The sequence below is a fragment of the Candoia aspera genome, chromosome 18 (assembly GCF_035149785.1).
Source record: "Candoia aspera isolate rCanAsp1 chromosome 18, rCanAsp1.hap2, whole genome shotgun sequence".
NCBI lineage: Eukaryota > Metazoa > Chordata > Lepidosauria > Squamata > Boidae > Candoia > Candoia aspera.
Genome location: NC_086170.1, coordinates 6,289,223 through 6,315,662, shown reverse-complemented (window position 1 = coordinate 6,315,662; position 26,440 = coordinate 6,289,223). Strand labels below are relative to the sequence as shown.

The window sequence follows — 26,440 nt, the reverse complement described above, 5'->3', positions numbered from 1 at the left end:
CGAAAGAACTTGAACTTTCGCTTTCTGGAACAGTACAAAGATCGCTGTGAGGTTAAAGTAATCTTTTTACACCCCACAAAGAATAGCAGAATTTGAATTGTGAAACGTCTCAAAAGCTTTACCAGATTTATCGGTCGGAGAAGCGTGGATTTTATTTCTCCTTGGATGCTTCCCTGCGGGATGAAGGAGTTGTTTAGATTATTGTAACCAAACTCTTAGGCATAGCTTTTGCTGTTTTTATTGATCTGGGACCAGAACTAAATAGAGTTTATATTTACATGTGATACATAGCCAGATCAGACCAGCTTAGTGTCCATAATGTTGCATCTCTTATTTCCAGGCCATCATTCCGTGTCCCTATTTTAAAGGACAAGACTACTTTGCCCTAAAAACCAAATGCCGTTACATTTAATTATGTCACTTGCTACAGTATAGTTCTGTAGCCAGATTCCCTTACAGATTAGTTCATGCCCAGGAAGTGATCAGAAGAAAATAAAGTTTAACTCACCGATTATCGATGGTTAGTAGCATTAGTTCATGCTGACCAGAATGTTTGGACAGCTGTTTCTGAAATGCTTGTCTGCTAAAAAGCCACTTTCTGGGTTTGGTTTGGTTTTGTTTTTTGCAGAAACCTCAGAGTGGATGAAATTCTAATTTGCATGACTTGAAAAAATGTGTTAACATTTTGGATTCAAAAGGCAACAGACAGTTTAGGCTTGAAAACAATCAGAACACTGACAGTAATATTGGCAGAGCGATGATTTAAAAAATGTTTGCTCTCTTTTGGGGGAAAAAAAAAAGCGTGGACGCAATCTTTACATGCCCTGCTAAACACTTACCCATTAAGGTTCTCTCTGAGACCCTGTAATATTTTGTTCCTGCCTGTAACAAGTTGTCTTGGGTTTGAAAGTATCTGGTCAATTTTAGGACTGTGAGCCAAACCAGTGAAAGATTAGAGACTTTTGGTTCCCCAATCCTCTTAAAAAATATTCCAGGATTAATCAGTGTATGCTTTCTGGCCCTAACCCAGTGCTGAGCTGCTCCCTTTGAGATCTCTTGCCTTATAAAGTGCCCCTGCTAAGTTAAAAATCTCCACACTAATCAGATCCTTTTGATGGTTAATGCACCTCAGTGGGAATTCTTCGGCATGTGATGTGCAAGAATATCAACATGTTTGCCTTTTTTTTTTTAATACTTCAGCTCTGGGTTGCAGAACCTTAGTTTTCAGTTAGGAGGTAAAGCCGTTCCTGCCAGAGCAGCTGTCATGGTGCTCGTCGAGAGCCCATAACATCTACCAAGGGGTGGTTCTCATGTGGGGTAGCCGTGTGAGTCTGCAGAACCTGGGAAAGGGTCATCTGTTTTGCCTCAGTGCCCATTGTGCAAATTAAACCAAGGAGTATTTTCACATAGCAGCTCCAAAGTCAGTGTATGTAGGAAGAAAAAAACTTTTTTATTTATTGATTTACTGGGGCCTGTACGCCACTCCTGTCCAACAGGCTTCCGAGGGACATACCAGAGTAAAAATGGCACTATTTGCTTTAAAAGCTAACCACCCTCTTCGCTGTCTGCCAGCCTACTTCTGCAGCACATTTTGCTTCAGCATCACACAGTCTAACGGTGGGAAGGCATTTACTTCGTCCAGTGACCTGGAAAAAAAAAACCTCCCCTTCAGGCAAAGAAGTCCTCCATGATTACAGTTTGATCCAAAGCCCGTCGCTGTTCTTAGGATGGCCTTGTTCCCTTCCGAGTGCAGACTGTGTTCCTTACCATTTGCAATCGCTTCGGAGAGTAATTTCTATTTCCTAACTCGGGCCTTGTTCTATTTTTTCTATTTCTGCGTTTAGCAAGGGAGAATGAACGGACTTCTCTTGCTGTAACGGGAGTGAGCAGCTCTGGCTTCTTCGCATGGAAACTAGGGACTGGTGCAGAATTCATTTTCAATTACCATTTTGCAGCTGGCATTGCAAGCTTACATACAATGGATATATTACTGGGTGACTAAAATTGAAGGGTGTTGGTTAACTTGACAAGCCAGGTGGATTCCAAAAAAGCAGAACAGTCGGTCACCATGCTGTTGTGCTAGTGGGTTACTTTTGAGGGGAGACTCGGAAGTATTTGTTGTCCTCAATTCTCATATTCAGCACACTGTACTGATGAAAATGGAAGTGTCTTCTTCAGTATGTTGAATCCGAGAATGGACGACAACACAAACTTTTGGGTGGACCTGTAATTCACTACAACTGAACCTGCTTCCTAATGCAAAAGATTTGGTGGTGGCATTCTAGTTCAAAAGCTTAAATAGCAGCTGGGGGGGAAATCCTCCTCTGTCATTCACAAATTAACAGATGGTCGAGCCTGAAATTAAGGTGCTATCCTGGCCATCAGGGAGACCACAGATACACAAGGGAACCCTTGTATCAGCCCTTTAACAAAGTGCTTGGCTGTTTTTCACGGTTTCACTTTGAAAATGCTGTTTTGTTGATCTGGAAGACTGGGCGTAACTTCGAACGTGATTCATTTTCTGTTCTAGAGAGCATACTGTGGCCAGTGCAGTGAAAGGATATGGGGTCTGGGAAGGCAAGGTTACAAGTGCATCAACTGCAAGTTGTTGGTCCATAAACGCTGTCACATTCTTGTCCCACTGAACTGCAAAAGGCATATGGTAAGTTTGCTTCTTGCCAAAAGCTTTAGCTGGATTGTGTTAGAACGAGAGTGTACTGTAATGACGTTGGTCCAGATATGTAGCTTCCACAGTTTGGTGGGTTTTCTCCCCAACATCCGCTGATTTGTGACGTAGATGAGATCAGCGAGCTCTATCACAACTTAATGAATTCATTTTTACTGATGAGGAAGAACTTGATTTGTATTTTAAGTTTGGAACAATTACAGAAACAACAGCCAGAATTCCACAATTAATATGTGTGCTGGCCTTAGAGTCACATCTGTCCTTAGATTTCCCCCATTGCTACATGTAATGTTTTCTTTGTTTTGTTCAAATAGTTACTAATCATGGAGCCCCTCTGAGTGGATTTGGGGATTCTGTTACAAAGAGCAGTTGACTAATATTTCAACATAGAGCACCTGTACAATTTGACATTTAGTTTTTTTTTTTTTAATCTATGTGCAATCCCTGTTGTTTGGAGTAAACATCTCTATTAAAGATGAATTGTAAAGGTATTCCTTTCAGTATTGGGCTAATTGGCATTTGACAAAACATGTGATTAAAAAAAGTCTTTCCTTTAACAGGATGGATCTATTTTTTCATGCCATGTCCTAGTAGTGTTGCACTGAGCCCTTTGTAGGTTGTGTTTCCACAATAGTGAAGACTTCATTTGGGTCAGGAAGTTTTCAGTAGGTCTTTACGTGCTGTGTGAGCTCAACTCTTTTGCTTAGTTTATGATGTGGACATTGAGATGTTTCACTCACCAAATTAAATGAGTTTTGCAAATCCAGCCATAGAGCAAATAAATTCATCTTTTGCACAGTTGTTCTAGGGAATCAATTGTTTCTGCCAAGATTGACCTCACATCAAGTTTAGACCTGAGACACTGAACTCTTCAGAAAATTAGCTCTTCCTAAGTCTATACTTTTGTCCAAATCGTACTCATGTTGATGGAACTGCTCCAGAAGAATTCCTTGAGGGTATTGTGTCCTATCTTCTCCAGGCAATGTGGAAGTCTTTCATACCTGTGAACCGCTTTTATCATTGGTGGTAACTCTTTTTTTCAGAGAGTATTATAACTTAGTCATCCAGTGAAAAACTGCCCACTCATATCTTCTTTCTGAAAAATTTCAAAGGACAATTAGTAGGTTCCTTAAATGAAAGCATATAAACATGAACTAGCCGTTACTATTATTCCCAGGTCTTGGATAGATGTTTCAATAACAAGTGTGCTTATTTATTTTTATTTATTTATTTATTTATTTTCTATCCTGCCTTTATTATTTTTATAAATAACTCAAGGCAGGGAACATACCTAATGCTCCTTCCTCCTCCTATTTTTCCCACAACAACCACCCTGTGAGGTGAGTTGGGCTGAGAGAGAGTGACTGGCCCAAGCTCACCCAGCCGGCTTTCATGCCTAAGGCGGGACTAGAACTCACAGACTCCTGGTTTCTAGCCCAGCACCTTAACCCCTAGACCAAACTGGCTATCTCTTACCCATTGCCAAGTGATCTCTAGAACTTCTGGATTGAAATTGTTCAATCCTTTTTTAACTGGTTTCTAAATGTAGAGGGACGTGGTGGCGCTGTGGGTTAAACCGCTGAGCTGCTGAGCTTGCCGATCGGAAGGTCGGCGGTTTGAATCCGTGTGATCGGGTGAGCTCCCGTTGCTAGTCCCAGCTCCTGTCAACCTAGCAGTTCGAAAACATGCAAATGTGAGTAGATTAATAGGTACCACTTCGGCGGGCAGGTAACAACGTTCCGTTTAGTCATGCCAGCCACATGACCATGGAGGAAGTGTCTTCAGACAAACGCCGGCTCTTCGGCTTTGAAACGGAGATGAGCACCGCCCCCTGGAGTCGGACACGACGACTTAACGTCAAGGGAAACCTTTACCTTTACTAAATGTAAACTTAAAATTCTCAATGCAAAATGCAGATATCTAGAATATAGAGGAATTTAAAAATTCTCCCCTGACATCCTTTGGATGTTTCCTGGGACTGAAAAATGCTTATTCTTGCCTCGATTGTTGGCTGGCTGGCTAGATGGATGGATGGATTGCAGCCATTTTTCTCTTAAGCTCTTTCCACATACACACGCCATCCTTATATACTTTTTATTGCTGTATGTGGTGACTCCTTGCCTCAGAAAGCCTTAGAAACCTTTTTTTCTGCTTGCACTTTTATGTGAAATAAAGCAAACTGTGTTGATTTTACCTTTACATGGTTATTCAGAAATGGAAAATTGGTTTATGCTGTGACTACACAGGCTGTATAGGCTGTATTCTAGTTAATTGCCAAGGCAATTCTTGGTAAATTTCCTGCTTGGTCTTCAGCAGAACTGGCCGGTTACGCAAAGCCTGTCCTTGAGTTTTCACTGATCCATATTCTTACAGGATTCTGTGATGCCTTCCCAGGAACCTCAATTAGATGATAAGAATGATGAAGCTGATGTCCCTACAGAAGAAACTGATGGAAGTAAGTATTACTTCCTTCTGAATCTAAACTTGTGAAAGTGGTTGGGGGGTGGGAGGAGGCCAGTTCAGGTATCCCCATACAGCATTCTTAAACTTCAAACATCCCTAGGAAAAATGACTAATTGATAGGTTTCTCAAGGGGGCCATGCAGAAGAAGAAAGAACAGCTGTGATAGGGAGAGGGAGATGTCATGAGTACTGATGGTGAGCAGGAGGGGGCCCCTATCCAGGGGCAAAAACGCATGCGTAGTTTAGAGACTTTGAGCTGTCATTCAGAGAGACGCAGAACAGACCCGCCTTGACCTTTGGGGGTTTATCTGTCGGGGTTTTCCCACGCTTCTTCAGTTGGGCAGGATTTTCTGTCTACTATAGCAATAATAAAGCACTAGAGACTTCTTCCTCGTCTCGGTGTGGTTCTTGCTTAGTCAGGACAGGAGCACTATATACACCACCTTGAGCTTCTATATAAAATGTGGGTTACCAATCAAATGAAGAAATTAACATCGACCAGTTTCTTTAAGTGGGGCCCTTTGACCCTTAGGATCAGTGAGATACAGTGAGAACAAGCAACACTGATCTTATCCCTTGTCCCTGAATTAACTTCAGTTTGTAACTTTCCAGCTTTGGATCCAGCTCTTGGTTCATAAATTAGAGGCAGGGAGAAGGAGAAGGGATTGAGGTATCAAGAAATGCAGCAATGTGTCGTCCATCAAAAAAGGCTTGAAAATGACAAGTTCTCTATATTACAGATCTTGGTGGGTCTGTGTTCTGGCTCACAACCAGGTCGCTTTTGATATTCTTGGTGGAAGATGACTGGTGTCCTTTCTTTCTCCTGGTTGTCTGAAAAAAATTAATGGGTGTTTCACGGATAGCAGAGCATCTGCACTTGTTCCTTTTTGACTTGTATGGGATTAGCATTTTTAGACAAATTAGTGTTTCATTTTCTCTTGGACTGTTAGATTGTTAGCTGCCCTGAGCATTAATATGAAAGTTGAACCTATATGTTAAAAAAAAAAAAACAATGCAGCGGTCTTGGTCTCAATAAAGAATAGATGTGTTTCAGGGATTTTTGTCTGAGAATAGCCAAACCTTTCCACTTGGACTATATTAGAAAGTGCTTAAGAAAATAACATGACAAAATGGCCTCTTACATGCATCCAGTTAGTTTTACACTGCTCAGGATTTTTTTTCTGGGGTAGAGTCAAGGTGACCCAATGATGTCATTTTGGATATCTAGCTGGCCATTTGCCACAGAGTAGAAGAAATAATTCGTGCAAAAATATTGGGTAAGTGAACTAAAATGTGTTTTAAAGGTTTTCCTTCCCAAATCCCTATAATAACGTAGAGTTGCAATTAAACGAGTTCAAAACTCCCATCGTTCATTTGACACCAAGTGTTTAGATTGGCCATTTGGCTGGCGAAATGCAAGGTCCCATATCTTTGTCTGCTGTTTTTATATAAAAAATGGTGATTGATTGTTTTGTGAGTCTGCTTTCTCTGTTTTATCTTGCAGTATCTTATATTTCTTCGACTCGAAAACATGATAATATTAAAGATGATTCTGAGGTAGGTCTCTTTTTTCAGTACAACAGTTAATAGAACCACTTATTTCTGTTGTAACAGGTCCACTAGACAAAGTAAGGTTTAGATTCTCCTCGCTGTTACACACGGACTTCAACTCCCAGATTCCCAAGCATGTTGGCTGGGAAATTCTGGGAGGGGAAGTACATGCATCGCAGTGTTCATGAGGTTGAGAAACACTGGGTTAGAGCATATTCTCTCCATTTTTCCTTTGTATTTGTACTCTTCTCTGAAAAAGAATCTCAACCTGCCTCATTTAAAAATCCCTTGATTGGCTGCACAGTCAGGAAAACATGAGATAATTGGAAAAGGGCCTGGAGGAGGGCAGCAAAATTACCAATTCTTACTTACAAAGTTCTTAAAATGATGAGCTGGAGGGGAAGGAGTTGAGGAGGAGGAAAAGTCAACAGAGTCACCCCACTTCCCATCAGCTTGAGCTGTTATTTCTGACTGTAGAGCAGTCTGTGCCAACAGCTGCTGCAGAGTGATAGTTGTTGGAAGGACTTGATTGCGACGGTTGTTGAATGAGGGTGACCTTCCTTTCCTGCTTCCTGGAATCTTTTGTGCCTCCAAAGATCCCTTTTCTGCAAATGTGCACACTTGGTAATAACGTAATTGCACATTAACCGGCCTCATTTATTGAGGATAAAAACGTACCTTCTGTCCCTGGGTCAAACACTGTTTTGGGGAGAATGTTGGATCTCTAGAAAGTCACTCTCTGAGTGAGAAGTAGCTTCACCTTGACCCTAATGCATTTCCATAAAAATCTTCGTAACATGGTTCTAGAAATACTATGTTTCTCCTCCCCAAGGATCGCTCATTCAGCTAGTAAATCTTCATGAATGAATGAGCGTGGTGTTAATATTGATTCTATAATTTAATGTCTTGTGAGATTAAGAATACCATATTTTTCTTTTTTTTAAAAAAAAACTAAACTTTTCTACTCAGAATAATAAGCTGACTTCATTTATATGTAGCAGGGTGGATGGAGATCAGTCATTGACTGTTGCTGTAGGAATAGGAATTTTGGACCAAGCACATCTGTTTTTTCACCTGTCACATGTTGGAGCATTTAAAATCTTAGGACGCAACCCTCCATTCATTTATTTGGGGATAAACACCCTTGTATTCAGTGGGATTTGATCATGTGAACGCCCACAGGACTGACATATTAGTTTGTTTTTCTGTGTAAACTGGTAGTGTTAGAGTTATGTAAATAAATGCTACAACCTCAGTTGTTTTGGCCCCCAAGGAAATCAGTGTAGAGTATTCTAAGTTATTTCATTGCTCTTTCATAGAGGTCATTTCAGCAAACCAAAAGCAGTCCTCCTTCCCCTTGGGCATTAGCTTGATCAATCCTGAAATGCTTCAAATGATCCGAAAGGGTCTTTCGAAACAACTATTTCAAAGAACAAAAAGGTGCTAGAGGCATCTTGAATACCTAGAAGCCCTACAGGAAGTGGCATCTTAACATTTCTTCTGTCTTTGCCAACAGCTTTAATATTGCAAGGATGAGTGGCTTCTGCAGTTGAGCAGATTGTTTTTGCTTTCTGCATCCATGTTAGTTATCTTAAGTGATTATTATTTATGCAAGCTTGAGTTGAAATGCAAAGGTGGCTTTGATGCATTGCATCAGGATGATGTCCAATGGATCTCATATTCAGACATTAATTGTTCCCTTACTGGTGATTCCCATTTCTCCAGCCATTTGAATAATATGTCCTGATCAGCTGATTGCCCCATTTGCTGGACTGTTTAAGCTCCACTAAGTCTCCTGTAAACAGGTATCAATCCCAGATCAGGAGTCCATCTGTCAGTGCTTTCCCTGCTTCGGCTTTGACCTGGTGAGAACGGCAGTCTCGTGAGACCAAACAAAATGAGCGGGATGAGCCGTTAAACATTCTGCATAGTTGTAAAAGAAAATGAAAGTTACCGATTGGACTTGGCCGGCAAAGCAAACCCAGGCATCCTCTTGTGTAACTGCTTACAGATTTCGTCTAGAGAGGAGAATCCTTTCTTATGGGACAAATACTGTCTTTTTAACCTGCGGAAATCTTAGGCAGCGTGAGTTCTGGTTGCTAAATTTCAGAACTCGGTGGTCACCCCACATCAGAACGAGTCACAAATTAGTGTGATGTATTGTTGTTATTAATAACGATGAGTTTTTAATTACGAATTATACTTGAACTCAAGTTCAGGACCCTCACGTATATTTTGAGCGCGCCGTTTGTGATAAAACACATACAGCAAGGTGATAAATGATTGAAACTTCTTTTAAGCAAGTGTGTCTTCAGTGGCCACCTCAAAGCTAAGAAAAGGTAGCCAGTGGCTTTCTCCAGGCAAGGGGTTCTGGTGTGGAGGCTTTCTCATGAAAAAGGCCCTACTCTTAGCTTCGTCGTAGTTATAATGGGACAGGAAACCAGACTCCTGAAGCGAATGGTAGCAATCGAGTGTAATTTTGAAGGAGGGCATCCTGAGATGGTCACTAAATGCTCAAAAATTTAAAAGTCATCTCCATCACTGTAAATCAAGCTAGAAAATTATGTCACAGTATCACAGTTACATGGTTGGATTGGCTGGGGCTGGTATCGAACTGGTATTGAATTCCATTTTCAATACGTGCGTTCCATACCATTACACTTTGTAACACAGTGGGTTTCGCCAGATTCATTGATCGTTAGAAAACTAATTATAGCTAAGGGCTCAAAAAGAAGGCAGCATAGTGGACTTCAGGGGTAGGGGGCGTGCAAGGCGTTCTGTCAGAGATTACGCTGATCTTGAAATGGGTTGTGCCCAAGTTTGAAGTAATCCAAAAGCGATTCCAAGATCAGCTTGTTTCTGGGAAACGTAGAAAAGACCTGCTTCGTCATTGGATCACTTTGGAAACCTTCAGGCTGCCCTTACGGAATGCCTTGCACACTTCTATTTAACTGTAGAGATGTCATAGCTACTTGTAAGGTAGGAGTAGCTACTTGAAAGCAGGGACAGTTCTAAATGGATTTAGCTGCTGGGGTCACAGTTGCTGACTTGCTACGCGATGCCAGCACCCTGTCAATTGTGTCTTGCTCATTCTGAATCTCTGCTTCAGCTTCCCAAATGGGGATGTCCTCCATCAATCTTGGAAATCACTCTGCTTCTGAGAGTACCAAAGGAAGCTTAATTTAGAAGTTACAGTTGTACCCAGAGAGCTCACTGGGTCATAAATGCTCTTCGACCGAATGACCCAGGGAAGAAACTTCCACCCAAATCTTCTTTGGTAGGCTTGCCCACTTTGCTTCAGTACCAATTTCTATTCCAAAGATGGTTTCTAGTTACTCAGGTAGTTTCTATAAACTATATTCTGTAAATTGTTCTGTAACTGCTGAGGTCAATCTCCTTTTCTGATTGCAAAGTGGGTTGGGTTGGTTTTTTTTTTTTTTTGGAACTCTTCTCTAAAATAAGATGTGACGTCTTCCATGCTTCTTCTTCCTATAGGAACTCAAGCCAGTTATTGATGGAATGGATGGAATCAAGATCTCTCAGGGGCTTGGCCTACAGGACTTCGATCTGATCAGAGTTATTGGACGAGGCAGCTATGCCAAAGTTCTTTTAGTGCGGTTAAAAAAGAATGATCAAATTTATGCAATGAAAGTTGTGAAGAAGGAATTAGTTCACGATGATGAGGTAAGAAGCTGGTTCAAACACACTACAAACCTAATCTTGCTGAGGATCATGGATTCTAAGGGGGAAAATAATCTATATTAATATGACTAAAACTTCCAGTCTTGGCCAAAGCCCAACGTGAAACTGTTGTTGTTTTGACCAGACAAAGAAAGCAAGGTAATATAAGCAAGATTATAGGAGGAATGAAAAATCTGTCATTGGTCTTTGTGAGTGTTTATTAAAATTTTAGAGGGTGTGGGGGGGGGGCTTTTGTTTCTGTGTTGTCACAGCCTGTTCTACAGCATCCCTTTGGATTCTCCAATTACTCTCTTTCAGGATATCGATTGGGTGCAAACCGAAAAGCATGTGTTTGAACAGGCATCCAGTAACCCTTTCCTAGTTGGCTTACATTCCTGCTTTCAAACAACAAGTCGGTAAGTAAGCACATCCTTCTTTTTTAGAAACTCAAGCACTGTTTGCCTGGGTCTTAATGGACATGCGTGTTTCTGCCTGCTTCATGGCAGCCTTCAAGCCACGCTGCTGAAGTGGAGGCCAGCGAAGAATGTCTGCTGTTCTTTTTTGGACTGCAAGATGAGTTTAGAATCAGTGAACCATAGCATGCTAGGTTTGAAACGGGCCTTGGTAATCATCTCATCCAACGCCCTGCCCAGTGCAGGAATCTGCCGCCAAAGCAACCTCAGCAGATGGCCACTCCTCCTCTGTTTAAATTTCTCCAGCAAAGGGAAGTCTGTGCCTCCTAAGACAGACTGTTTGGTAGGGAACAGCTCTTACCGCTAAGAAATTCTTCCTGATGTAGTCTTAAGCCCTGGTTTCTTGTCTTGTCTTCTGGGACAATTCTGAGCATTTCTACCCTGTCTTCTGCATAACATCCCTTAGGTGCTTGGAGACAGCTTTCTTTTTCCCCTCTACCTGCTTCTTCTCCAGGCTAAACATACCCTCTTCCTCCACCTGTTGCTCCTCGGCTCTTCCTTCCAGGCCACATATCGTTTTGGTTGTGTGATTCTTTTTGCCTTGGCCTGTATTGCCATATTTCTTGGGATGTGAAGCTACTGTATTCAGGGAAATAACTGCTCCGCAAGGACAAATCGTTGGAGGAAAGTTCTTAGGGTTACGAAAACTACTTACCTCCACCTCAAGTTTGCTAGAAGGTAGGCTGCTTTGGTTCATTAGACCTGAAGTAGAAACTAGCAGGTTTTGGTAAAACACGGAGAAGGACACCATAGAGTCAAAGTCTCAATACATCTGGATTGTCCCAGTTTGGGAAAGGCTTCATTAGTTAGTGAACTGACAAGAGTCATAAGCAATTCCTGGTCAGGAAGGCTGGTAGGTCCAAAGAGAATTTGTGAGCTTTTATGTGGGGCACTGTTTTTCTCTGGAAAACAATGCTTATGTCTGGCATGACATCATCTTCAAGAGGTTCTGGCTCTCCTTCTGTCCTGGAGATGATCCAAGGATGAGCTACTGCGCCCAGTCACTTTGGAGGCAGGGCTATGCCAAGGACTTCATTCACAGTGCCTTCTCTAGTGCGAAGAGCCTCCACCACTTTAGTCCTACTTGAAGGAGGTGAGAAGGTCCAAGTCAAGTTCAGTTTTTGGTGGTCTTCCATTCAAGTTCTAATCCCATCCGGCCCTGCTTTTCTGGTTGATATCAGCAAGGTCAACCAGACGTCTGAATTAAGAGCAGAAACACTGCGGAAGTAGCCTGAGGGCCTAAGTCTCTCTCCATGAAGGGGATGAAGCCCAACATCATTTTCCATAACTTTGTCTCCAGAAGCCCCCACCTGTTTAATCTCTGTTCCAGAAAGAGGAGGAGGATATTTGGAACTGCCGGGTTTCTGCTTCTGGCCTGAGGGAGGCTAGCGGCAACGGGATGATTGATCTGTTGATCCCAAAACAAAGACGTTACAGCCCATTGTGCACATTCAACAAATCGCCAAAGAGGATAGTAATGCCGACAATTAAAAGGCTCTTAGTTATTTCTCTTTTAGAGGCTATATTGGCATGTGTGTGAGAGTGTTTATTTATTAATGGTGCCTTCTATTACATCAGGACAGCATCACTGCACACGATCTAGATTGATACACAATTTTGTCTCTTTTAGGAGCGTAGTAAATTTGAGCTGCTTTTATGTACTAAGGGATTTTTCCCCCTTGTCTGCACCAGCTCAAATACTTCAGGTTTTTTTTTAACCGACTAATCATAACATTCCAGGCATAATGTCTTGTTAGGTAGAAAAATAGGAATGCCCAGGTGGATCTTTTTTGTTTCTCGAGTGACATTTTCTCCATAAAGAGGTCAAGCTGCTTAATTTGCTCCTGGTATTCCTTTGGTAAGAAGTGTTGCCTTTATAATCCATGCAAGGGCTCTTTCGTCATTGGTTAGCTTGGCAGAGTGAAGCACATCACTGTACCAGCCCCAGAGTGACTTCAAATATTTTGGAAATTAAGCACATGAATGTGGGCGTGCCTAAGTTATCTCACATTGTATAGCTTCTGAGGCTTAGAAAATCCCTAAATAGCTGCTTAGGAAATGAATGTAAACAGCCTTGAGATTGGTTTTGGAAACTGCTAAAGAGTACCTGTCAACTTGATTATTGTTTTGGAGCTCTGTTTTCAAAAAGCATTCTTCTCAGCTGTGCTTTCTCTTTGGGGGTGGGGACTGATGTCATAGTATTTCATGCGCCAAAATACTTTCAAAGGTAATACAATTTGGGGGGCAGCCATTTCTCCCACGAGAAAAACCCCAAAGGCCTTCTTTCTAGTGACCATTTACGGAGAGTCAAATTGAGCAGGAGATGACCAAAAGACAACAACCCAGGAACAGGGGGGAGTTTGATTTGGTTCAAACCGTGTGAGCCGACCAAATTTGCATTTCCTGATCTGATCCGTGAATTCAGAAGTAATTGTCATTTGGTTTGAGCACTTCCTTAAATGTTGCCGTGCAGTTCTCACCAACTCTGGCTGACCTCAAAAAGCTAAGCATTGTTGGACCTGGTTTAGATCTCACTGTTGTAAGCTGGAGAGAGAAATCAACATCCAACCTCCAAATATCCATATTGTAGCCATGAAAATTATACGGACATGTTCATGGAGTCCCTAGCAGGGGACGTCCCTTCGTTGTACCAAAATAACAAATACGAAATCGCATTCTGGGTTTCCAGCTCCGTCCACAAAGGTTGGGCCATGTTCTCCATTGCTTTGGGCAGAAATGTTTCCGAGCACAGATATTTAAGGCTCTGTAAATTAAACTCAAGACCTAGAAGCTTGAGCTCTGGCCCTGAGGTGCAGGCTTTCTCATGCCAAGCGTTAAGGCTGCCATTATCTTAAAATTTCAAGTGACGTTTGGAAGTGCTTTCCAGGCCGTACAGCACCCGTTCCAAGGCTGTCGTAAGTTCGGACCATCGTTAAACGAATGGTCGTAAGTCGAGGACTACCTGTATTTAGGGTTTCCCTTGGAACATTCTGGGGGTTATAATATAATTCTGGATTCAGCTCCCAGTTGGACTTCCTTCCTTCTTATATGGAGGTTAAAAGATCACCTTGGCTCCATGAGTGGAAAAAACGTCCTTTTGCTGTTTCTCCCCTCCCCCCACCTTGATGCCCTGGGAAAAAGGGGATCCCGCCCACGGCCGCCTGCATGACCGCTTGACGTGGATTGGTTGGTGCAGAAGCGCCTGCAGCACCCAGCACTTTTGTCCGAATGGCAAAAGCAATGTTGCAGCGTCATCACACAAGCGCCGCCTTATTTCGGCAGGTGTGCAATATGATGCACGTGCAACAGGGATGGCATTTACATCCCGTTGGCACTGGCACAACAGTTTGTCTGCCCCCGCCTTCCCTCCGTGGACACTCCTGGGCTGGTATGTGTGCACAGTCTCTCCTGCTGAGTAATAGAACTTGCGTGTTTTACTTTCAGGCTGTTCCTTGTGATAGAATATGTGAATGGGGGAGACCTCATGTTTCACATGCAACGGCAAAGAAAACTCCCGGAAGAACACGCAAGGTATTGTAACCCTTCGACCTAAGTCTCTCTCTGTCTGCCTTGGAATCAGTATATGTCATGAGCACTGATGGCGAGCAGGAGGGGGCCCCGATCCAGGGGGGGAAACGCATGCGTAGTACTGAGGAGTTGAGCAGCCATTCAAAGAGACACAGGTCAGACCCGCCTTCACTTTCGGGGTTTATCTGTCTGGGTTTTTCCCACGCTCCTTCAGTTCGTTAGGATTTTCTGTCTTATGTAGCAGTGATAAACACTAGAGACCTGCTCCTCGTCTCAGCGTGGTTCCTGACTGTTAGGACAGTATAGCTCCACTAAAGGTGTTGAATGCCAGCCAAAACAGTTTATAATTTTCCTTGGTGGGTTTTCTTTTTTTTCTTAGCATACAAATTGCTAATCTCTCAACTGCAGAGACGGGATTGTTGTCCCTTGTCCTCCGCTGCTCCTTCTCCTAGCGTTTGTCCAAGATTTGATTCCTTGCTGTGGCATATTGCCCTTTATTTGGTTTGAATATAGCCAAGTTATTGCTGTGAGCACACTTGAAGGCAGTTTCTTGGCATATATGCAGCATATAAGAAGGTACCAAGAGATCACCATGTCTTATTTTAAGTGTGATCAAAACTAGCTGTTATCCAGGCGTATTATCTCACACACTAGCAGAAAGGAATGAGGCTGGTGTACTGTTGTCGGAGAATCCCTGCACTGTAGCTGAGCTAGAGGATGTGAGTGTATTTATTAGCATGCGTGCTCTCCAGAGAAGGTTGGTTATGTGGGGGCATCAAAAGCTTGCAAATCAATGACATTAATAGCAATTGTTAAATGGCCCTGCTGCTGAAGGAGTGAAATCACATTTTCCTTTAAGGTTTTATGCTGCTGAAATCTGTATTGCTCTCAACTTCCTCCACGAGAGAGGCATCATCTACCGGGATTTAAAACTGGACAATGTTCTCCTGGATACAGAGGGTCACATCAAGCTGACAGACTACGGCATGTGTAAGGTAAATTTGCTTTCCAGATGAATAGAGTCTCTTGACATTTCTCCCTGAGAATCAGAATCTGATTATGCGTGGGGCAGGTTTGAAGAGGCACTTCTTCTCCCTTTTCTGAAATCGGAAGAGCACTTCCTTCCCATCTGCCTCACCGCAGAGGTTCTCACTCTGATAATGAAAAGAGTCTCCTCTGTGGGGGAACCAGCGGGCAGGAGAGGTTCCCCGGTTCTTTAGAGCACGATGTAAGACCAAGAGAAGACAACTGGCCCAGACCGGAAGGAGGCACACAGATCTGTTGATGAGCACAGAGAGGGTCCATAGTCAAGTGCAAGTCCGATACAGTGTATGACTTCAAGGACAAAAAGGATAACGGGGGCATCAGGGACACCTTTGCCATGCTCCTAGCAGCTGTATTTTTACTGCATAGTTGAGTTGCTTGGTTTCTGGGAGTTGTAGGGTGACCTGAATTAGCAAGGGACGTGTTTCCCCACCCCGAAAAGGTAGGTTTTGGCAGGCTTTGGGGTGTCCCCTGTTAAGTCTGAAGGGGACCTCCCACAAGCCATTTTTCTCTTTCATAGATGCACTGCAGTGTTTCATTTTTGTAGGAAGGGTTGGGCCCTGGTGACACTACAAGCACTTTCTGTGGAACGCCAAATTACATTGCCCCGGAGATCCTTCGAGGAGAAGAATATGGTGAGTTGCCGTATAGAGCATGTAATTATGTAGTGACCGCAAAGCATTAGTGTTCCAATCTAGAGCACTGATTGCTGATGTGCTGTTTGTTTACATTAATATATTTATGCCATTAAGCAGAGGTCAGACTAAATGGAAGAATCTGTGCATTCCTTGTTCTTGGGCAGAAAGCAGCTGAGCGCTGTTGAAACTGTGCTTCGTGGAGAAGAATGGAGAAAAGGGCCTTCATCCGTACTTAGTGATGGAGGTCCAGTGGCCGTGTGCTTCAAGGCACCCTTGAATCCATTTTGAGGGAGCCTAAGATAATGAACTTTGGAACGTTGGTCAATGTCATTGAATGCCCTTGTCGGATGAATTACTGGTAGCTAAGCCTAATTGTATTTTATGGAACTTCATACAATTGCTATCATGTCTTCAACGTAAAAGGCTACAGAGATAAAGTGTTAATGCTTCTGTACTTAATTCCATTGCACGGAGCACATCGCAACCCCTTTCGTATTCATCCTCTTGGGATAGTTTAGCGGCTGTTCTTTCACAAGACAGATTTGAGTGTCGGGAAAAAACCAGGATTAGACGTTTGGTCTGAGGCACTTCTAAGAGCTACGATACGTATGGAATTGATGTTGTGTTTGAATTTTTAGCGATTAATAATTCCAAAAATCCTTAGTTTTATCCTGTTACCTTGAACCAATGGTTGCAAAATAACACCCCAGGGAATCTAAATTAATTTTTTGTTCTGGTGGTTTGTACATATTTGCCTTCCTGTTCCTCATTATAACCCCCCACCCCTTTTACACCACTAGAATTTCCTCTGGAGGGTCTCTAGTCCTTGAGGGCCGTTCTGCAAATCAAGGCAGAAAGAGTCAGATCTGTATCCTGAAATCTTTTATTGAAAGCATGGTTCTCCAATATTTTTACAGGATTCAGTGTGGATTGGTGGGCCCTTGGTGTCCTCATGTTTGAAATGATGGCAGGAAGATCTCCCTTTGATATTATTACTGACAATCCAGATATGAACACTGAAGATTACCTCTTCCAAGGTATTTTTATCCAGTGAGACTGGCAGATTTGTACCCCACAGATTTGCTTGAGTGTTCAGATCCAGAATAAAATTACACTTAAGATCACAATCAAAATTATTTTGAAAACAAAATTCAACCTTTTATATAGTTGTTAAAATATCTGAACTGGGCCAAAATCATATATCCAGCTGGCTTTCCTAATGCTTGTTGAAATGAAAATGTAGGACAGATACAAAACTGCCCTATTGAAGATCTATCTAGCCAAGAATTGTCTGCTGGGGCTAGCACACTTCACCTTGAACTTTTATATGCCAGCTACTAATTTTTTAACACTGAATATTCTTTATTTAGTACTGAAGAAATACTAGCTGATGTTGGTAGAAGACATTCTTGTTAGGGCTACTTCTTGAAATTCTGAGGCTACATCAAATTTTTAAATATCCTTGACTTTATTGATACCATATAGGCCTTATCTGAATGTGCCAGCAGTTCTGCACGCATTACTTAAATGTGTCTAAAACACTGAATCCATTTCTATCCGACTTTAGTTGAAAAACTGTAGTTCGCCACAGTCCTTTCCTTATTTAATCTGGGTGATATCTCTTCACTAATTACAGCCCTGCCTCCATCCCTACACAGTCTTCAATTAGTTCATCTATTTGGTCCATGTTAGTACAAGTTTTAATATACCGTAAAAGTGTCCATTAAATCCAAATGTCTGTTAAAACTGAATTTATGTGATCTGTGACAATTTCCATAATTTGAGTAATCACACACTTGACATAAATTGTGTCATTTACAGTAACCACAATTTAACATGCAGAACCCTCCATTTAATAGTCTGTTAGATGGCGGTGAAGCTCAAGAGGAAATTGTGTAGTATTTGAAGTCTGATAAACCAGGGGTTTACTGTATTGATATATTGGAGAATATAATGTGTTCTCTTTCCAAAACTCCTTTTAACAGTTATCCTTGAAAAACCAATCCGAATCCCAAGATTCCTTTCTGTTAAGGCCTCTCATGTTTTGAAAGGATTTTTAAATAAGGTAGGTCTACAATATATTGCCTTTTTTTCCCTCATCGGTTAAGCACAAGACCACTTTTTGGCTCCCCGTCCCCTCTGTTAGCCCTGGGATGGCTGTCCTTTCATGCTATCATTGCTGCTGTCTGAGCTTGTTGAATATTTCTGATTTTAAGAAGACAGTTTTTTAGGAGCAAACATCATGCAGTAAAGAATGTTGCGTTAATGGATGCTGTGGTCTCCGTAATTCACAAAAAGCAGTTTCAAAGGCAGTTTCACCGTTTTAAAAAGTTGTGGTTGGTTCATTTATTAAGATATGAAGGGTACAATAAATTGTCTAAATATTTATCTTTTTATTTAATTTGTATCTATCATATATGTTTGATCTTTTATAGTAAACAAAAGGTCGTAAACCTTGTTGACTCATAAGAAATTGCAGATGAATTCAGCAGAACGTGTCCTCTGGCTGAATTCACAGGCCATGCTAAGCTATAATGCAGTTTATTTTGTTATAGCTTATCTGTTGTGTGACTGTGGTTTATTCATTAAACCTTGTTTAAACCTAAGAGAATTTGTAAAATGTAAAAATAGGGAGATAGAGTTGCTAAATAAACTTAGTGAGTTCCTTTGTAAAGAAAAGTTTGTTTTTTTAAAGAATCTTGTCTTCACACTTTGGCCTCCCGTCCCTGTCATTTAGTAATGGGAAAATCAATTTTATTCTTTCTCCTAGGATCCCAAAGAGAGGCTTGGATGCCAACCCCAAACAGGATTTTCCGAGATCAAGTCACACACATTTTTTCGCAGCATAGACTGGGATCTGGTAAAGCATTTAATTTTTTTTTTCAGTGTTCTGCATGCGTATACAAACCATTCTTGTGCACCTGCTAAGTAATCTTGGTAGAAGACACTTTTGCGAATTCTTTCAAAAAAGGGGCGTGTCACTTACAGGAGGGGGAAGGATGGGCAAGTGATGTCACATGTATCGTAATACCCTCAGCACTGATGCTGAAGGTAAGATCATTTGCATCATTTGTGTGAGAACATCAAGGAGCGTGTGATATTATTATGTTCAATCATATCCAATTCTTGGTGCCTGCCTGGACAAGCCCCTGCAGTTTTCTTGGCAAGGTTTTTCGGAAGTGGTTTGCCATTGCCTCCTTCCTAGAGCTGAGAGAGAGTGACTGGCCCAAGGCCACCCAGCCGGCTTTGTGCCTAAGGCGGGACTAGAACTCAGGGTCTCTTGGTTTCCAGCCTGGTGCCTTAACCACCACACCAAACTGGTCTCTGTGTGATATTATAACTTATTACAAATACCGGTGACCTAGCAGAATGAGTGAGGAATAATAGTTTGGAAGACTCAGTTCATTGCGGTGGCCACCACAGTATAAAACGGTCAGACTGTTTTTATCATTGCAGTTGCTCCGTTAGACCTAAACCCAGATCGCCCTAAAGATTTGCAAAACCCTTCAACCCACAGGACTGGCTCCCCCATTGGGAAACCCAGTTCTCCTTCATTTTGTGGGAGTTTCCCCTTCCTTTCTCCGCATCCTTCCACGCTCCTCTCAGATCTGCTTCTAGGACAACTAGGAGAACTCAGTGTTTGGGCACAATCTACGCTGGTGCCGAAAGGGCGTTGGGTGGATGCAGAACCAGAATTACAGTGCCTGATTCTGTTTTGTTTGCTGATGTGCAGAAGCCTCTGTTGTCATCTGAGCTGTGACATCAAACCACGGTTAAGCTATCCAATCCTGATTTGATACATTTGCCTGGGTTGAGTGAAAGAATAAGGAGGAGCAAAATACCCGTTCTCTTCCAAAGCCAGTTTTGATGGGAGGTAGTCAACATGGAGCCACTGTCGTGTGGCTTGATGGGCTTAGAAGAAGTCCATGGTTTCAGATCCTCACTCAGCTGTGGAACTCCTTGGATGACCCTGAATCTTCACTGTATTTCAAGGATAGGATGGGGTGGCCACAGGTCCCTTGGAGAAAGACAGAGTCAGCAGGTGTTAAATGACAAATGGTCACGAAGGCTTTCTCACTTGCTCAGATTACGCCGCAGCATTGACAGACTGGCGACGGACCTTATTCCAGGTCTGAACGACCAGCTTCAGTTCAGAGAAAATGTGTGTGTCCTGCAAGCTCTGTAAATTCTCCAGAAATGTGCAGGGAATCAGGACATCCATTCTACTGCTTGATGTCCAGGGAAGAAGCATGAGATGATCAAGGAGAGATGGAGATTGGGACTCTGGCCAGAGAGTGTTTGATTTCTCTTTTCACCACTTTGATCGGGATTAGCTCAAGCAGATTCTTTCCTTGCTTGTCAAATTTGGGGTTTTTTTTTGTTAACCATAAAATGGTTAGACAAGGTCAAAGCAGATACCAGCTTTAAAAAAGGAGCTGTTGCTTTGATGGATTTTGCTCTCGGCAAGCAACCTGGGCTGCTTGGATGTTTTGAACTACAGCTCCATAATCCTCTGCCACCATAGAGAGGATGGGAGGTGCAGAATGAAACATCCGACAGACTTGCAGACTGCATGTATGAACGTTTAATTCTGATGATCCAGTTCTGCTAATGAAAATTCTTAACTTAGGCTTTTTTTTTTTTTTTTGCTTTTGGATGGTATAATTGTTAAGTAATTATTGGTGTCCCCCCCCCCCTTTTTTTTTTTTTTTTACTTTGGTGGTTGAAAAGGAGTTTGAGATTCTTATTACATGCCACAGGGATTCGTTAACAAAAAAAAATGGCTAAGAACCTGAGAATATACTTCATTTTGAAGGCTGTCTCTGCATGACAAAGACCCAAGAGATTTTTGCTTGGCACCTGAAGTACATTCTTTTCATTTAACAGCTAGCATTATTTCCTGCAAGTTTTATGTGCTTCAGAAAATGCCTCAACCATTTTTCAGATTTATCTATTTTATTTTTATGACCTCTCATAATTGCAGCTATTAGATAATACTGGACAAACCATTAGGGAATAGATGGTGATGATGATGGAGATGATGATGATGGAAAACCCTTTGCAAAAGATGATGTTCCAGAAGGAATATCTATGTCAGTGTGTTGAAGCAAAAACGATAGGAAGATTTTTAGCTCCTTAAAAATTAATGCCTTGATTCAGTTATACGCTTGTTGAGGTTAGAGTTCACTTCATAGATGCAGCACTAAAGATGTGAAGCCTTTGGTCGAGAAAAGCAAGCCTGCAAAATAACCTGGGGAAGCCTATGAATTATAGTATCTAGAGAGGGAACATTTTCTCTTTTAGAATGAAACATCTGAAGCACAAATTTGTACTGACTCAACATGTGTTGTAGGAAGGAATAAGGTAATGTGAATCCCAAGGTTTTTTTGTGGGGGGGGCGGGCGGTATCAAAATTCTCTTTTGGCCAGATGAATTCTTCATTTCTAGACTCAATTTCTAGGTCCTGTTTATGGCCACCCTCCATAATGATCAGAAGCAGAAAGGGTCCTCAGAAGACGTGGACAAAATACGCTGCACTGCAGTGTTAGAAAACTCACAACCCTGACCTAGTGTCCTAACAGCCATGACACCTAGGAATGCCTGTTTTGTTGGCTATATGATGTTAACTAGCTGGAGGGTACTTTAATATCTTTTAATAATACATCATCTCCTCTCTTCTGTCCCTTTCTCTCCTTTTCGCCCTGCTCTCAACTCAGCTGGAAAAGAAGCAGGCAACCCCGCCATTTCAGCCTCAGATCACAGACGATTATGGTTTGGATAACTTTGATACCCAGTTCACCAGTGAACCTGTGCAGCTAACTCCCGATGATGAGTACGTGTCATTGTTAAACGCGTTGTTCAAAAAGATAGCACTGGGTCATAGATTGGAAGGAACCCTGGAGGTCATCTAGTCCAACCCTTTCCCAGTGCAGGACTCCCTACTGCAGCATCCCTACTCGATTGCTGTCCAGTTTAAACCCCTCCAGTGAAGGAATGGCCAGCCCCTCCCAAGGCCAGTTAGGACTTTTTTTCCTGAAAAACTGCAGGAAATTTGCATTGCTTCCTTGCAATTGAAGCCTCTGGTTTCTTGCCTTGTCTTCTAGGACAATTCTAAATTATTCTGCCCTATCTTCAGCCTGCCTATATAATTCTTCAGAAATTGAGAGGAAACTACTGTGCAGTGTTTTTTTTTTTTGTTAAGGCTATAAGAAATTGTTCCCGATGTCAGTCCACTTTGTCAGATGGAGGCTGTCCTATCCTAACTGTAAAGATTGAAACAGGGAAGTTTCTATTCCTTGTTTTGGGAATGGTCGGTTTTCCTAACACACCTCTCTATTTCCTGGGTTTTTTTCCCCTCCAGTTTCACTGCTTGCCTACAAACTGAAAGCACACAGACACGCAAAGACCCTTCATTTTAAGGAAAACAAGTTTTTCTGCACAGGCCCCATCGGTTTTGATCATGCCTGTCCACTCAGAGCTGAGTATTCAGTTTGTAGGCCTCCGGTAAAACGGTCGCAGACAAGAGTTAATTCTCTCTCTCTCTTTCCTTCTGTTTCCAGAGATGTAATAAAAAGAATAGACCAGTCGGAGTTTGAAGGATTTGAATATATTAACCCATTGATGCTGTCAACTGAGGAAACAGTATGAGAAAGAGGCACAGAGAAAAATGCGAATGCACTTGGACCTTTAATCCTGAACTACAGTATATGCATGCAAGGCTGGGGGTAACCATAAGGGTTTGAACGGAGACCGATGACAAAACGGCCGCTGAGAAGAATCAAGATACACGATTTGGGTGGGTGGCGTCCTCTGTTTTTTTTAAGCCTGGGGGAACTGGCAGAGCTGGCTTCACGAGGGACACCGCACTCCGTGCCTGCTTCAACGAGGGGTCAGTGACGGTCGTTGCGTCCTTGGGGAGAGATTCCAGACCGCTCTGAAAGGAGCCCACTTCTAATGGACATTTCCATGCAGCAGCCTCCTAGACCAGTGGGACATCCAGAGTAGAATTGCTAGCGGTGTTGAAGCTTCCTTTAGATGCCTTTTTTCACAAGTGGTACCTATCCTAAATGTCTCTGTGTGCACGTGGGTATGTATATGTGCGCATACATACACAGATAATGTACGCACACATGTATACACACACTTGCTAAATAAATAGAAAGGAGTTGTGTTTTATTAGCAATGGTAACAAATTTGGGCACAGTATTTAAGTGCCTAAATGGATAATCTACATTAAAATATTCCATATTTGGAACATTAGATGAACCCTGTAAGTTCTGGTTATTTAAAAAGAAAAAGTATTTTACACATGGAACCTACAACTAACAGCTGCTATCCGATATTCATAATTGCCTGCATAGAACTTTCAGAATGGACAGGAATCTTAGCAATAACAATTCCAAATTAGAGTTCAGCATTCAGAAGATCTGGCTTATGCTGAACGTGGGAGGGAAAAAAAAATAACTACCAAAATCTCATCAGAAAATTTAAATTTGCACATGGTGGATTTATGAAAATACTTGAGCAGTGCCTACGATGACTTACGTTGTATACTAGATTTTTGAATAATATTTTTATCAATGCAATATTCAGAAGGAACAATGGGAACATAATAGATCTTAGCCTTAAAGTTTTGGGGGGGGGAAAGAATTCTAGGATATCCATCAACATACTACATTTTTTTTCTGATAAAGCACACCTCCTGCTTAAAAATGACTGCTTTGAAATGTTTACCCTGTATCACTGGTTAGCTCTCCCAGAGATTGTCATGGTTAGTGAAACACTATCAAAGCAGCAACTTAATGATGGGAAAAGTGACCACAGATACAAATATTATATGGGTATAAAAATGTCCATGTTTCCCCTTTGGAGAGCTAATTGCTTGTCAATTTTTGGAATTTAAAGAAAATTCAGTGCATTTCTGATTGAACTCGTGCGTATTGCTGACCTAATACGGTAACCCTTTCCGAATTCTGTTGGGTCAGCTGCAGTTTTGGAGGACAACATTCTGCAGCAGTAGAAAAATCCCGTATGTCGTGATTTGGTAGATGTCAAATGACTCGCAACCATTTTTATCCTGCTTTTCTTGTCTGGGTTTCTCAGGATATCACATTGCATTGGTTGTTGCACAGGAAATCTTAGTTGCATTCACAGCCATGAGATGCTAGGAATAAGACGGCCAAACTTGAAAGATCGATACATCTGGCAAAGAACCATTGGTTACGATTTCATTTGGGACTCTTCCCTTCCCTTGGCCGCTAATTAAAGCACATGTACGATAACAAAATGTTCGCACTCCCATGCAGAGTTCTTGAAACTTTGTTTTGTTTTGAGCAAGATTCTTAGGTCTGTTCTAACCAGCACTTAGTAACTCAGTTAGAACGGCTTTCCTCAGATGCTTTGGGTTTAAATAACCAAGATACCTAGTTGAGAAGCTCTTTGCTTTTAAGCAAACCCTGAAACTACTTTTCACGATCCTGTTTTTTTTCCCCTTCTCAACAACAAATTCAGTATTCCCCAACTCGTCTCTCTCTTCCCTTTGGATTTACAGCTGAGCAGCTGGTTTTGCAAGGCCATGTGACCACCAGGTGCCATCTGATTCTGGGGCAAAGGGTTTGCAAAAACGGTGAGAATACTTCACTCTGAACTTGTATACTGCCTGAACATCAGAGCAGGACTAGGACACGGATACACACTTGATCGACAGGCATAAAAAAACAAGTCCTTGATTTATTTACAATTTAAGGCATTTACAATGTTGCTGTGTTGCCAAATAAGTTACTGGTTACAAGTTGGTTGCTGCTCGTGTGCAATGTATAATGTTCTGTCCATGATGAAGGGGAAATTTTTTTATATAAAGTTCTTGTTTTATAAATTAAAGGAAAAAAATGAAGGATGTAATTAAATGTGTGGTTTAAAAAAAAATCCTAATATATTGCAAATGGAGCTGGTAATGATATAATTGTCTTAGTATGTAAATGAAATGTAAATGAAAACACTCTAGCTAATTTAATGATTGTAAAACAGTAAATATGTTCTTGTAGTTTTGTATAATTAACTAGTTGAGATCTTTGGCCAGTTTTATTTGTGCAAAAGATGGTATCCTAACCAGTTAAACAGCTAAGATCATTTATATTCTTGCACATCTATTAAAGACTTTAATGAAAATGTTCTGACTGTTTCACTAAGCAAAAGTAATGTAATTTCCTTTCTCCAGACAGAATTACAATGCTTTACTAATATGTGTTCAGTTCCATACGTGCCACGTACCAAATGGATTTGTTGCATTTGAGCTCTTCAAACAGAACCTGCTTGGAAAGAGATGTTATAATAAAAAGAGATTGAATTTGAACCCTTTGTAACTTTACAAGAACCTTTACCTGTAAGTGTGCAAAGATGGTAAGTTCAGTCTGTATGATGTTCCATTTCTGGGTGCACTTGTGTTCATTTTGCCAAGGCATTTGTGGAACTATACTTTAAAACTGAATGAAGTGCACGTTAAAGAACACGGAAGCATTCTGCAGAAACACAAGGAAATCACAGTACAGTATTTCCAAAACTTTATTTAAAGCCCTTGCTGACAAACAATTCAATACACTTGCCCTATTTCATTTCCAACAAGCTGATTATGTGGAACATCATTCCTCCAAAGTTATTGAAGTACATTAAAAAAAAAAACCTGCTGAATTTTATGGAATATTCCTCCATGGAAATTTTGTTTCAGATACAAATTCGTCAGCTGTACTTTAATTACACAGGCCTATATCACCAATTTTGTGGCCGCCTCCTGAACAATGCTGCGAACTTCTGTCCAGAGTTCTTCCGGGGCCCTATCTACTAAGTCCCATCCCTTAAATCGATTCTTCACCTCCACTGCATATTCCTTAGGAATATTAATGAGCTCATATCTAGCTGATCTGTGGGTCTTCCCTAATCTCTTTAGTCTGATCCTAAATTGTGCAATAAGTTTGTGATCTGAACTACAGTCAGCTCCGGGTCTTGTTTTTACCGACTGTATATATGTCCGCCACCTTTGGCTGCAAAGGATGTAGTCAATCTGATTTCGGTGTTGTCCATCTGGGGAAGTCCATGTATAAAGCCGTCTCTTAGGTTGTTGGAAGAGAGTGTTTGTTATGCAGAGTGAGTTGTCTTGGCAAAATTCTATCAGCCTACGTCCTGCTTCGTTTTGTTCTCCCAGGCCATACTTACCTGTAATTCGAGGTGTCATTTGACTGCCCACCTTAGCATTCCAGTCTCCCGTGATGAAAATAACATCTCTTGTAGGTGTGTTGTCCAGCAGGTGCTGCAGATCCTCATAGAACTGCTCTACTTCAGCTTCTTCAGCATCTGTGGTTGGGGAGTCTATTTGGATCGCTG

At 41.7% G+C, this 26,440-nt stretch overlaps 1 protein-coding gene across 2 annotated transcripts in view; it reads left to right on the top strand.

Annotated features, from left to right (window-relative positions):
• Positions 1-25,231, top strand: part of PRKCZ (protein kinase C zeta) — a 67,038-nt gene extending 41,807 nt beyond the window's left edge. For both annotated transcript variants that reach the window (XM_063317672.1, XM_063317671.1), the window contains 13 exons: positions 2,531-2,662; positions 5,060-5,141; positions 6,653-6,705; positions 10,195-10,383; positions 10,699-10,796; positions 14,298-14,384; positions 15,241-15,376; positions 15,973-16,060; positions 16,981-17,100; positions 18,049-18,128; positions 18,834-18,923; positions 21,781-21,896; positions 22,624-25,231. In XM_063317672.1, coding sequence (XP_063173742.1) covers positions 2,531-2,662; positions 5,060-5,141; positions 6,653-6,705; positions 10,195-10,383; positions 10,699-10,796; positions 14,298-14,384; positions 15,241-15,376; positions 15,973-16,060; positions 16,981-17,100; positions 18,049-18,128; positions 18,834-18,923; positions 21,781-21,896; positions 22,624-22,711 — 1,359 coding nt within the window. In that variant the 3' untranslated portion in view covers positions 22,712-25,231. The remainder of the gene's footprint in view (positions 1-2,530; positions 2,663-5,059; positions 5,142-6,652; positions 6,706-10,194; positions 10,384-10,698; positions 10,797-14,297; positions 14,385-15,240; positions 15,377-15,972; positions 16,061-16,980; positions 17,101-18,048; positions 18,129-18,833; positions 18,924-21,780; positions 21,897-22,623) is intronic.
• The last annotated feature ends 1,209 nt before the right edge of the window (positions 25,232-26,440 follow it).